The sequence below is a fragment of the Lepeophtheirus salmonis genome, chromosome 12, assembly GCF_016086655.4.
Source record: "Lepeophtheirus salmonis chromosome 12, UVic_Lsal_1.4, whole genome shotgun sequence".
Taxonomy (NCBI): domain Eukaryota; kingdom Metazoa; phylum Arthropoda; class Copepoda; order Siphonostomatoida; family Caligidae; genus Lepeophtheirus; species Lepeophtheirus salmonis.
The window spans coordinates 11,706,713-11,720,627 of NC_052142.2; the positions used below are offsets into that span (position 1 = coordinate 11,706,713).

General features: G+C 29.4%; 1 protein-coding gene across 5 annotated transcripts in view; it reads right to left on the reverse strand.

Moving 5' to 3' along the window:
- Ubr3 (Ubr3 ubiquitin ligase) overlaps window positions 1–13,915 on the reverse strand; it is a 66,328-nt gene that overhangs the window by 10,661 nt on the left and 41,752 nt on the right. For all 5 annotated transcript variants that reach the window (XR_005867094.2, XR_011782557.1, XM_040721990.2 and 2 more), the window contains 3 exons: window positions 10,918–11,042; window positions 8,362–8,504; window positions 6,970–8,307 (listed from right to left, as the gene is read on the reverse strand). Coding sequence is in view for 3 of the 5 variants with exons in the window: in XM_040721990.2 (XP_040577924.1) it covers window positions 6,970–8,307; window positions 8,362–8,504; window positions 10,918–11,042 (1,606 nt within the window). In the remaining 2 variants the exon portion in view is untranslated. The remainder of the gene's footprint in view (window positions 1–6,969; window positions 8,308–8,361; window positions 8,505–10,917; window positions 11,043–13,915) is intronic.

The following is a 13,915-nucleotide window of genomic DNA, read 5'->3' on the forward strand; positions in this document are numbered from 1 at the left end:
TTCTCGGTAGATGCACGGATGAAACGGATTAAAAGAAGTAATCCATGTTTTGAAACTTTGTACGACGAGAGTAAATATTGTTTTTTTGGATGAGAAAAAATGGTGCCTAGATCAAAATTAATCTGTCAAAATAACCGAATTCTGGCCTCATCATCAAAAGATTTATCCTTAGACCAAGGAACAATTCCGAAACGCTTAATACTTTATCCCTTTTGGGTTAGGCAGGGGTTTCAAGGAAGTAAAGAAGATAAGCTACCTTTGGTTTTTATTCCGGAGGGGTTCTGTATGAAGACGGGTGACTACATTTCATACCTTTTGGAGCCTGTGGTCCTAAGCCAACTCATCTAAAACGATTAAGGTGACCTTTCAGTCAGATGGAGCTCCAATACATACCAGCATTCATTGTCTAGAGTGGCTTAAAGCAAAAATTCCTTTTTGGGACAAATTGTATGTAGACTTCAAATCTAAAGTCAGAAATACAAAATATGCTATGGTTTTTTAAATATACTAATTTTTGTCAAGGTATCTCTAATCTGACGGAAATAAAAATATATCTTCTGCATTTTCAATTTCTAAAAGGGAATCAATTAGTCAAATACCTGTGGTTTTGAGAGCTTTTAGTTGTTTAGTGCCAATTTGGACCTTGATTGAGTCAATATCAAGAACCTGCAGGTCATATGATGTTTCACGGAAGTATGGATATTTTCTCAAAAATTGAGTTTATTTTGCTTTGTACTTTTTTTTCCTCTGAAGTATTAAGAAGGTTCACTCAAATTGGGCATAATTTTTATAAAGAAGTATATCCTGGGCATAATCGATTAGCTTTTCAAGAATATCGCTCATTCCGTATTTTCGTTTTGCATCCTCTCGTAATGCAAAAATTTCCCATAAAATTTTAAAAGTATAAATTGTAAAACAAAAAAAAAGAAATCTAAAATATTACAGCCTATAGGAGAAAATTAAACACATCAGCCTAAAAAATTATATTTTCGGTACAAACGATCAAATTTTTAAGTATATAGCTTCAAACGTTTTTATGTACCATCCATTTTAATGTATATTTTTTAAATATTTTTAATAAAATGTTCCGGTACAAGAAATAGTATCAATTTAAGGCTTATTAAATTTTACATAAAATGATATGTAAATCAATAGTATTTTTTCACACGTCAATAAAATTAGGAGTAGGCGTAATATCTTTAAAAAAAAGTTTCTGAACAAGAAAAAAAGTATAAATTAGGTATCAATTTAAAGCTCATTAAATTTACAATAAAATGAAATGTAAATGAAGACTGTAGTCCTTTCCTATCAGTAGATACGGCTACCTATAGCTAGGAATTTATCAAAAAGTGTAAATTTTGTATTCTGTTTGTCACTTGAGACATATTTTTGAAACATCCATTGCAAATAAGTTATGGCAGAAACTACTGAACCAACAGTTTGATTTTAAAGTCCTGGCCACTATCTTTAATAATAATTTTTTTTTAAATGTACATTGTAGATTCTATAGATCTACAAAATCTGGATTTAAAAATTTTGTCACGTAAAAACTATCATTTTTGGGGGAAATTGCCACAAATTAATTTTTTTTAGCTGAACATAAAATACAGGATTAAATCTTAAAAAATCATAATCTACAGACATTTTTACAATAAAAAATACTTATTAAAAAATTATCGATGTTATTTTCTACTTGTTGTTTTTTTACTTTTTGGCAGTGAAACCGGGGTCGAATCTGAAACCATGTCAGATTGTAATTATGGAGTTATAGAGGTTGGATAGACTTGTATAATAAATAAAAAGTAATAATAAAGCTTAGTTCCTGCTGTACGGTCTATAGTCTGTATAAATAATTCTGTCACATATATACTGTTGTCTATTGAACTGTATATTGTATTTATTTATATACAACATGTATATGTGGCATAATTATTTATACAGACAAGACGAAATAAGCTTTATTAATTTATTGGATATTAGTGTCATGAGAGATGTGTAATTTCCTTGTTTTGTAATCACAGACATTGGAAAGACTCGAATCAGTAAAAGATTTTTCTTGGAGGTGGCGACGAAGTGGAGTTGACTTTAGTTGGAATGTACTCCAGAGTTTAAATAAATGAAATGTAGATGGAAAATGAGAACCCTGTCCCACAGTTCCTCGCCGGACCAATCCGGAAAATTTTGTCTTTAGATTGAACTTCTTAGTTTTAACAGTAGCATTTGGAGTCTATGATAGTTTCAGACAAGATCAGTAGAGATTATTCTTTATCCTATAGACGATGATCCACGAAAATTAAAGTTACTGGCACACACATTTATGTTGAGGGGTATCTGTACAATTGAAGGAGATGAGATCCATCGAGTATGATGTGATAATCCCACTTAGAAGGAAGAAATCCTTGAAAATTATATTTATACTAGGAGGGGTATAGCTAAGATTTCAAAATGAAAAAAATATGCAATAAGGTACAGATCCATTTATAACTGATTTTTGTTTTTTGCAGAAGATGTATCTAAATTATCAATGGCAATCATCAAATTAGAATGATCAAAATTCTTGTTATAAATCCTTTACAAGTAAACACTACTAACGAATAAATCTCTCAGATATGATCTCTGGGAGCTTTCTACTAGATAAATCAACTCGAAAAATTATATCCCGTGCTGGCGATATGTATTATGAAGCCATCGAATAAAATAATGATCAGATAATTTCGAATAGGAGTTTGAGTAGTAGCTCTCATCCTCATGCAGTTGCAGGGGATAATGAGAAATTATTATCAACTTGACCTTATGAAGATGAAATTATTAAAAATTAAGTTAATTCTCTATTCTCTGTTACTCCAAATTTCTCAAGCTCTTCAGAACTGCATAAATTAATAACAGCTTCTTACATCTCCTTCTCTACATTCTCCCATTGATATCTATCCATCAAATTTTGAAAACAAACTTTTATATCACCAGACAATGCTAAAACTGCAACCCGCTTTAATACCATTTTCCTATGTATATTTCTGTATTCATTTATTCAACTCACAAATAAAATGTTTTAGTATTTAAAGTTCTTTGTTTTATTGATTTATCATATATATATTATATTTTGTTTTAAATATTTATATTAATAATGTTTTACTTCTTTGATATTATTTTTCAATAAAATATGTCCTTATGGAGAAAAATAGAATAGATCAACGCTTCTCATGGTATTATTTTGTAGAAGGATGAAAATTGATTTATTTAGGGAAACCAATTTGCTAGAACCCTAAAAGAACATTTGATTGATGTCTTTACTCAAAACAAACAATTTGAATATGCTGAAAATCAGCTCACTCATATTTGAATGCCAATCACATGTAAAATAAATTTGGGGCTATGTAGAAATTATAATTAAAAATCCTTTAAATATTCAATTATCTTTTAATGAGGTTCAATCACAGTAAGGAGTAATTTTTAATGTAACTGTTTATATATCATATTCCTGTCAAGAAATTTACCGCGTCATGATAACAAAGTCATGGAAAAGAACATTCATAAATGATCAATAAAAAATATTTTTTTAACATAAATAGATCCAAAATTTGTATAAAATTTATCTCCTAAGTTTTGGGTCTGGAATATTACCCTATTGTACCTTGATAGCACTCATAAATTAAATGAAGACCCTATCTCCCTCTCCTACGGCCCCTAATTTGTTGATCAGGGCAGCACTAAAAAAAAAAAAAAAAAAAAAAAAAAAAAAATTTGGGCTGAAGTTATAATTAAAATAAATCTAGCAAGAAAATTAATACTTTTCTAAAATTTAATTGTGATGGGGGGGGGGTAGAGGTTGAGTCGTTATTGTAAACAGAAGCTCAATATCTAATTATTAGAATATGAACAGTAAAAATTCTAAATTAGTGTTCTTTTAATGCATATATAAACTTTTTTAATCACATAACCTACTTATAAGAGAATTTTTATTTTTAAATTTTTGTGGAATTTTTCTACACCTAGGGAAACTCTAGTTGCAACCTTATCAGTTTTTATTTTCCAAAGCTACTATCATTTTTCTATCATTCTTGAGAAGAACACTTCTAAGTATAAAGTACGGATGTTCATGAATGTAACAATGAGGATTTGTTGGGGAGTTATATCTGTAAGTCTTTGTTGATGTCAGAGTAAAATGGAGGATCGACATCGGAATAATTCCTGACCATATCTTTTATAGATAAGAAATGAGATTTGTTTATATTTATTTCCTTGTCTACTCATAGCTAAGGTTGATAATTTTGGTAAGAATACAAAAGCGTACCAGGAGAAGGGAAGAAATACTTATGGCTCATTGATTAAATAATATACATCTTCTATCAAGAACGTTATCATTCCCGCCTTTATTATTCAATATTAATATAATATTAGATGCTGATAGTCAATGGAAAACTGAATAAAATACCAAAAATAAGGTCGCTTTCTGTCTGGATTTCTGGAGATGGAGGCCGAGGAATTTCGAAATACTTACCGGATGAGAAACAGATAGCTTGTCGGATTTATCGATATAAATGTGCTTTAAGTCTTCTATCTAGAACTAAACGCCACTCATTATCCTCATCTCATAACAAGAGTATGGATATTCATCTATAAAATCAATTTAACAATGAATACATGAAGTCAGACTTTAACTTTGATCTCACAAAGATGCTTATTGCATGTAATATAACCTTATCTATTGCTTATCAACCTACGTTCAAAAAATTTATGGAGAAATAAAAGGGTAAACCTATCCCTTCCCGAGGAACCATCATTAAATTAATGGAGGATGTTGGTACTGATATCATTTATAGAAATACATATAAAAATGTTTTGAGTCATCCACACCAAATGACGATCAAGTTATCAGTAAAAAGTATAAAATATTTACTAATTTCGAAATGGAACTCTGAATTTTGTACCATCTAACAGTAAGTATTCATTTTTTTTTAAATTTAATCATAAAATATTATTCCATTTTTGCTAAAATTATCAAGAGTTGTAATACACAACTCATTAAATGGCGAAAACAAGTGCTTTAATGGTCACGACAATGGGGGTAGTAGCTTTGGATGGTTCGCAACTTGTTTGTCTAACATTAGTTTCTTCACTTAAAAGACTTGGGTATGATCATTAGGTTTTCTAATATTACATAGTCAATAAATATGACTTATGTAACACTGAAGGGTTAGCTATAGTTGATAAGCTCAGAGAAAAGGTGTTCAGAAAACTCATAAAATGCAAAAACAACTGCTTAAATGGTTACAACAACAGGGGTAGTTACAATGGATGTAGCATTATTATTAACAATAGTGCGTATCCTTCATGATAATTGTATGCTGTTATATAAGCATAAATACCAGGAATTCTAACATTTTTTTATAAGTATATTTATTGTCTAATTTTATGATTTTGACATTTACTTTATTATTAATAATTATGTAGATATCATAGATATCTATCCTGTGTACAATTGTATATAGTAACTTCCACATTAGCAAAAAGGGTGATGGGAATATGGTTCATAATGAATTACAATTTCATGGAGTGTGACGTATTCACATCTACTGTAACGGATAAAAAACGTCTAAGTGAATTAATTATACGTAGTATATCTTCATTAAACATTTCTCTAATAAATACTTTCGTTACACCCTCAAAAATGATAATAAAGTAGGCAGCTGATAATCACATCAGTATTTTAAACAATGATACCATAAGTCTTTCTCCCCTCCCCCCTTCTCCTTGCACGCGTTTTTCTCTACAAAATTATCAACTTTACTCATAGCTGCTTGTAGCTTATCTAATGGAACGTCATGTCAGCCAAGCTGCTCTTTCTCAAACATATTTCAAATTGTCAGGAAAACCACATTAGTTTTAAAGGTTTTTTAATAATATATATTACATAGTAAAGGTTCATATTTTTAAAAACTACAGTATTATTCTCGTTAAACTCAACATAAGTCCCATCTCTAGTATTTCTATTTTTAGATTGAAGGTATGTGAATGAAGTAAGATAATTATGGGAGTGAACAAATTTAACGCTTGTCCTCTTGTAAATGCGAGTGGACCCTTCCTCGGGCAAGTAAGTTGTATTAGTAATTAGCAGAAGTAACCGCCAGAGGTAAGAGGAATTTTATGTAAAAACTGAAAAAGACCGGATTGTTCAGAGTTGTTTTTTAATTAATTTTTTCAATGCTTTTGTTACTCACATTCAACAATTAGTCCATTTGAAATTTCACCTCTTTTATAACTAGGAATAATGATACCAGAGTTCAAATTTAAGCTTGTATTTAAAAATTAAAACTATTCAACGAACAAAAAAGAAGTTAATATATAATTATTAAAAATAATTAAATTGCTAACACAGATACTAAATGACTTCTTTTAAAAAAATATTACAAGTTTTACCATGGGCCTTATTAATACTCATAGAAAAAAAAAACTAACAGCAAACGAAAGTCTCTTGAAATCAATCTGTGTATTTGAAAGCCAGAATGGTATCTTCGGATAAAAACATCTTCTCTAGCAAATTTTTCTAGTAACTATAGTTATTTTTAAAACATACGACATCATCTTACAAAAGATATGCCAAAAAAGTCCAACGTTACATAGAGGGGCCTATATATATATATATATTTTTTTTTTTTTTTTTTTTTTAGATATCTATACAAATTTAATTTCAAATTTCCTTACTTAGTATCATAATTTTTGGCAGGATTTGAAAATATATGTCGTACTCTTTTTCAAGTATATACAATATAAAATTTTTATAACTTATTTGATGTTCCGTATCGTCAAACGTATAAACATTTTAAGTGAGTTCATATTTTTTTTAAAGTACCACTTAAGACTGAAAAGGTAACTTTTTTGTTTTAAGCAAACGTCAAATACTTGTTTACACTTTATATTCAACAAAATTCGTATGAACTTTTAAAAGTGTTATTATAAAAACTGTCTTACGTGATTGTTCTCCGAACGTTGCTGTGATCTTAAATGTTCCATATAACTTTGCCGACAAGACAAGTGAACTCTATGCCCACATGATTGGATATGAATACCACCTGCCCATCCTCTTGTTTGAGCAAGAAGATATGAGTCTGAGCTAAAATGCCGAGAAAGTTCCTGAAATTGATTTTCATACTCAATACCGAGAGAATGAGTGTTTAGTAAGTACTGTTCTTCATCACATGTTGGTAAAATCAATTTACTTGATTCATAATGCATATGAGATAAAACAGAAGTAGCTTGAAGTAGAACAACTAAGCCTATAGGCTTTTCCTCTGTTGAGACTGTTGTCAAATGACAATGAACACAATCATATACCTCTCGTTTTTCGTTAGAAGAAAAGGTAGAACAAAATTGATTTGAGATCGATGTATTATTTGATGGCATTTTACTTCCGCTTTCGGCGTCAAATAAACTTATATTTTCATTCCCTCTATTAACGTTAGCCATAAATCGTCTTTGCTGAGCTACTAGTTCCTCCATCATTTGTTTTTGTCGTTGTTTTGCTCTTTTCCTTCTTATTTCTGCTTCTTTGCGCTCAAAGCTTTGTTCTTTAACTGCTTCGTCGTTATGATACGATGGCCAAATTTGAGTCCTACTAGCGGAAACAGACTGCTTACACATTTCATCAAATTCAACAATTAAATCTAGCACTTTTTCTATAAAAAAACAACCATTTCCTATTCGAGAGCCACGATAACTAGAGGTTGTAGATACACCAGTCCTATTATGTATAGGTATATATGAATCAGGAATTTTTGATAGTTTCGAATGGAGTTTAAGCAAAAGTGTTATGATACTTTCATTTATTCCAATAACAGACTGACATGATGTCGATAAGTAATTTTCACCCTGGCCTTGCAGAGAGACAGAGTATTTATTCTTATTTGCGAAAGGTATTTTCGAATGCTCTTTGGTATTTGACATTACAACACCTCTATTATCAAGTGTCATTGAACATGTTGAATAAAAATAAGTAAGTGCATTTTTCGGCATAATAAAAGGAGAAGGAGAAGTAAAAAAATTTGATCCAGAGGTTGAAGAAGCCGAACTATTTAAGCTATCAATATTATCCACTTCCATTTGCATGGAAGGCATAATGTCTTGAAAATTTGTAGGTACAATAGAGTTCGATTTGCTGGGGTCGTTCAAGTCACCAGTTATAGGGGGAATGAATAAGGCTGAAACAACGTGCCTTAAATTTGCAGAGAGCCAGTCTGTTGGGAACCAAGTATCATACTTCAAATCTGTTGGTTTATGGACGATAAGCCAGGGCTTACTTATAGCAATTTCCTGTAATGAAAAAAGTAAAACTTGTGCTATGTATGTGAATAATTAAAGACTAACCCTCCCAGAATAGCCATCCTGAGGATATGTAAGAGCTAACTCAAGTAAGAAAATAGTTAGAGATATTACATGCTCAGAAACCATAACTTCTTCATCATGAACTGCTTTGTATAAAATATTAAAAATAAGGCCATGAAAAAATCCTAAAAAATTAAACATAAAAAGTAAATAATATTCATTTCAAATGTTTTAAAAAGGAAGCAAAAACAACTTGTGCTATGTAGAAAAATATTATGAAAATTGAATATTACTATTTGGGGATTCCAATTGTAAAAAGAAGAAGAAGAAAAAAATTACGAAAATAAATTTTATTCAAAATATCAAAACATCATTTCTCATGAATTTCCACTTAACGTGACGATAACTTCGCATGGTAGATTTTTTTTGCCCATATGTTGTGTTGCAAGTTGTAAATTGTATAGTTCGAATTTCGAACAATATATGTGGAGAATAATATTATGATTGAAAATTCATATGATATTTGATGTATTAATAATGCAATTCAACAAAAATTACTTTCAAGTATCTTATCTAATTATAATATTGCGTGACTAGTTATTCTCGTATTTGGTTTCGAGAATTTTTAGTCTTTTAATAAGTTTGAGCCAACTTTTGAATAAGATAAAGTTCAGTAATGTATATGAAAATAGCCTATATTTCACACAATTCAATTACAATTTCTAATATGGGTTTATAGTTTAAATGGAATGATGCAATCCTGGCAAAATACAATTTATAACTCAAATAACCACCTTTTTTATGCGTATTGTATTAGAAAACTTCGTCTTTTGAAATGTTTTAAAACTAAATATTTTATTTCGAGGTTAAATAATTTTTCTTTTATAAAAAAAAAGAATAATTTCTTTTAAAAACCTAATTACTGTCAATATTTCTTGAATTTTATTTATTTAATATAAAAACCATTTGAAGTAAAACAATATTGTTTGCAATTTATATTAGTATTTATTGACTTCATTTCTCAATATAATTCAGTTTAGAAAATTTCGTAACTTAATCTCGAGCAATATCAATAAAAAATAAAATCCAATCAGTTTCACTGATAAACGATACCTTTTGGAAGCCAATACTATGCTATAAATGGAAGACAAATTGTTCACCTTCTGAATTAGAGGCTTTTTAAGGGAAATTTAGATCTTGTTTAAACCGACATATATTTTAAAATATTAAAATACTAAAAAAAAAAAAAAATTGTCTTAAAATTTTAGTAGAATATATGCTTCTTTTCATGTAGATTACTGGTTTTTTTCTTACTCAAAAGTTGCATCATACCTTAAGATAAAGTTTAAATACTCAAAAATTTTTATTAAAACCAGATTTCATACAACAAAATTAATTACAGATACGTAACCTAATAATATAATTAAATATAGTACTCAAAATATCTTTCAAAAAGGGAAATTCTGTTTACTTTATATATCAGGTGAAATTCAAGATTTTTATATATTTTGTTTAACATAAAAAAAAATTCAAAATCCTGCATTTCAATCACTTATATATAAAATAAATAATATTATAGAAAAAATTGTCATATCAATTTGTATTATAAGGTAAAATTTCAAGCATTATAATTAAATTTAGCAAAACAAACCAGAAATAAATCACGATATGCATTTACAAATGCACAACTATATACACAACATTTAAAACAATAGATTAAAAAAAAAAGGATATTATTGCTTTGATACCGAAGTTAGCGACAAGTTACATTCCTTCAAGAATATATCTAATTTGATCATTTAAAACGTAAAAAAACCTGCCATAAAAATACTATGAATCGTCTACTCTAGTCAGAATTGGATGAATTATTGTATACACTCAAGCTTTTCCCTGCAACAAACAAATATATTTTTTTCTGGATTCAAATACTTATTTCATTAAATATTACATGCAGTTATAATTATTTAACTATATTTACTTAACCTTTGATAAAATACTACATTTCAAACGTAATAAAACAGTGGTCCAATCTCAACAAGGCATCTATCAAATATTACTAATTTTCTGAAATGTTTGTATTTTATAAAACTTTATTTTGCATTTACTTCACAAAAAAAAAAAATTAAGTTTCAATAAGCGCAATAATAAAAAAATGAAGCTTTAATTTTATTTTATAACTACTTTTTTTCTTTTGTCTCAAATTATAACTGTGGCTTAAAAACAGTAAGTGGTAAAAAAAATTATTATTTATATTTATTTATGTTCAAATTAAACCACTTATTTAAGAGGTAAATTATTTGAATTTTGGTATGCAGTCTGATTTTGACAAAAAATGCAAAACAAACATTATCTTGGGCACAGAATAACACAATAGAAAAAATAAATCTTTTGTTTGAAGGTAAAAACTAAGATGATTACTAAATTTCATCAAATTCTGATGATGTTGGGTATTAATTGGATATTTTTTTTTGTGTGCAGGTTGGGCTGGAATAATTCAGAGTAAAAAAATAATTAATTAAAAACGATTTTAAAAAAAAGGATATTGAAGTTAGGAAAGTTGTTTCGCTTACAGATATTGAAATAAATATTTTTTTTTACTAGAATGAAGCAATCTTCTAGGATCATCAAATCCCTTGTGACATGGCGATGGAAGTCTCCATGGCGGCCATAGATTGTTGATTGTTTTCAGTCTCTCAGGATCATTAGAATACTTGTTTTTGGCACTAAATTTGAAAACTTTTTTTAGTTTATAAACATCATTTATTAATATACATTATTTACAAATAGCATATGAAAATTTGGCTTTTAGTATTATTTCATTTCGGGGCCAAATATTTGAAGCCGAAATGTAAAAACAAATTTTAATATGATTTTATATCTAATTAATCTAACATGTTGTACTTTTTTAATAGAGAGCAGATACTATTACAAAACCGTATACTTGGTATATTAAACATTCTTCATAATAAAAATAGGGACATATGATAATGATAAATACAAGGTTACAAGATTGACTTGCAGAGGCGTACCATCAAAATGCAAAAGCAACATAGAGAAAAATATGCACATTTATTCTGCCAAACCTAAATAATAATATGAGTTATAGTTATACTCTCAAAATTATCTGGGAGTAACTGGGATTTAAACATACACACCCATAATTAAATACCAGTCTAGATGTAAATACAAAATCAGAGATGTATCATGGGGATGGAAGTCGATGTGTGAATAAAAAAGTTTAGTTATTTTCATTATTTAATTTAATTATATTTTTATTAAATTTGTACACTTTACGGTTAAATTACTAAATGTTTACAAAGAAACATATCTAACTGAAAAAAATTCCATAGTATCATTGACATTGGAGCAGCTCATAAATTGAATGTTTGATTAGTGATATAGGAAAGGGGGATATCAAATATTTCAGTTTTTGGTTCACTTCCACTTTTCTCTTTACTTAAGAAATAATGCAATTTTCACATAAACACTTAAATGTAGCCCATACAAACTATGTAAGTCATCATATTTATTGGGATGGGAAAAAGTTTTCTCTCCATTTTCAATCCATTTTTGATATGTTTAGTTAAAAATTTCGTGTCGCTTAGTTGCTTAACTTTCTTTCTATTCATAGAACATAAACAAAACAAGCAAGACAGTCACGATGGAAAAAAAAGAAGCGTGTATAGACTTCTTCCTTTAATTGGTCAGACGAAGTATAGTATTACAATTACTCCATCTGACCCAAATTGAGTGCTAATTGTTGTAATTCAAAAATTACAAGCATATGTGTTACGAGCTATATGTAATTCTAGAACTATAATATTGAAAAACAGAGAAGTTCAAAATATTGAAATACATTTCTTAGATCCATTTTATTTTAAAAATTGAAAAAGAATGAAGTTTCCAAGCTTCATTCTGAAAAGTAAATAAATGAGTTACGATAATTTGGTACTCATCTCTTTATTTCATTCTCTAGGAGAAGCAAAGTATAAAGCCTACGCACATTGAGATCAAGAGAATAATTTCTCTAGAATGTCTTGTCCATTGAACTACGTACCTCCATCTTACATTACCGTTCTAGTCCACATTGGTAAGACAATATTTTATCACCCATTGATACTCTAATCCCTTACATTTTTTTAGAGGCTGGGTGATAGTCCTAATGTTACTACTGGAATTACCAAAGCATACCACAATGTCCAAAGTGAATGCCTTTTCATTAATTTTTATAAGTTTAACTCATAATTTTCTTTCAACTAAATGGTGAATCAAAATCGAAATTTTTTAAATAGCAAATCTTTTGAGCTTGTAATATAAGGGTTATTCTTTAGTTTTTGGTATAATATAAAGCAATGGGTGAAATATTAGCTTCAAAATATGGTCCTTTATTTTACTTGGTTTTTGTAAGACAATGAAACATTTTTTTAAGGAACTGTACTCAAGATAACTTCATAAATAATTTATCTAGCGAATGCTGGAATATTTTAATATATATTATTGTTACTTTTAATTTATTTTTATTTAGTTATTAAAAGTCGAAATAGGACTGTAAAACATGATTATAAAAAACAGGCTTTATTGACCAAACCTTGTGTAGTTGACAGCTTTAGAGGTAATTTCCATGTATTACATCTTAAATAACAGTAATTAATATGGATTTTAACCAGCGATTGTTTCAATGCCTGAATTTTGTTCCATAGTATAATGAATGCAGTAAGTAATGGGTTCAAAAGTATATTTCACGGCTATTCCGTTTTCAGAAGTCTCTGAGGAGAGAAGACTTTTTTGAAGCATTTTAACCCAATGCTGAACCCAAAAAATGGATTTCAGTGTACGGCCAGAAGGAATCAGCATTCATAAATTCTAAGTAACTCATCATAGATAGAATCCAAAAAAGAGTACAACTATTCGACCACGAAAACAGAACTTGTCTGAGTAACGATTGGTCCAAAGCAGGGATTGGATACTACCTCAGTCAAAAAAATTAATAATTGTAAATGTAAATCCCAACTACCAGATTGTTGTGAAGCCAGGTGGAAGGTTACGCTCTTGGGTTGAAAAATTTTATCACTAGCAGAGAGCTTTACGCCCCCGTGGAAGCTGAAATACTCGTAGTAGCATGAGCTCTGGAGCTAACAAGGTACTTCGCTGAAGACTGCGACGACCTAGTCGTAGCGACAGATCACAAACCATTTGTCAGCCTACTGGGCAATCGTAACTTGGATGAAGTGCCAAATATACGACTTTTCTGCCTCAAACAGGGGACTTTCCTCTGCAATTTGAAATCGCTAATCTACCCAGTAAAACTAACTCACCCTCGCCGTATCTTCGAAACCCGATCAAAATATCTCTTGACAAGACTGAAGTGGAGGAGAACGAATCTTTGGTTGTGATGATGGAAAATTTCCCGGAGATGGAAAAACTTACTTGTAAAGACGTAGTTGAAGCCACAAACTCTGACTACATATATTTGGACCTCAATGCCACACTTATAGACAAGAAGCCTACTATTTGAAGTGAACTCCGAGAGTACCCTACGAGTATTTTGGCCATAGATTTAATCTATGTACGAATTGTAGGGTGTGATAATGTACAA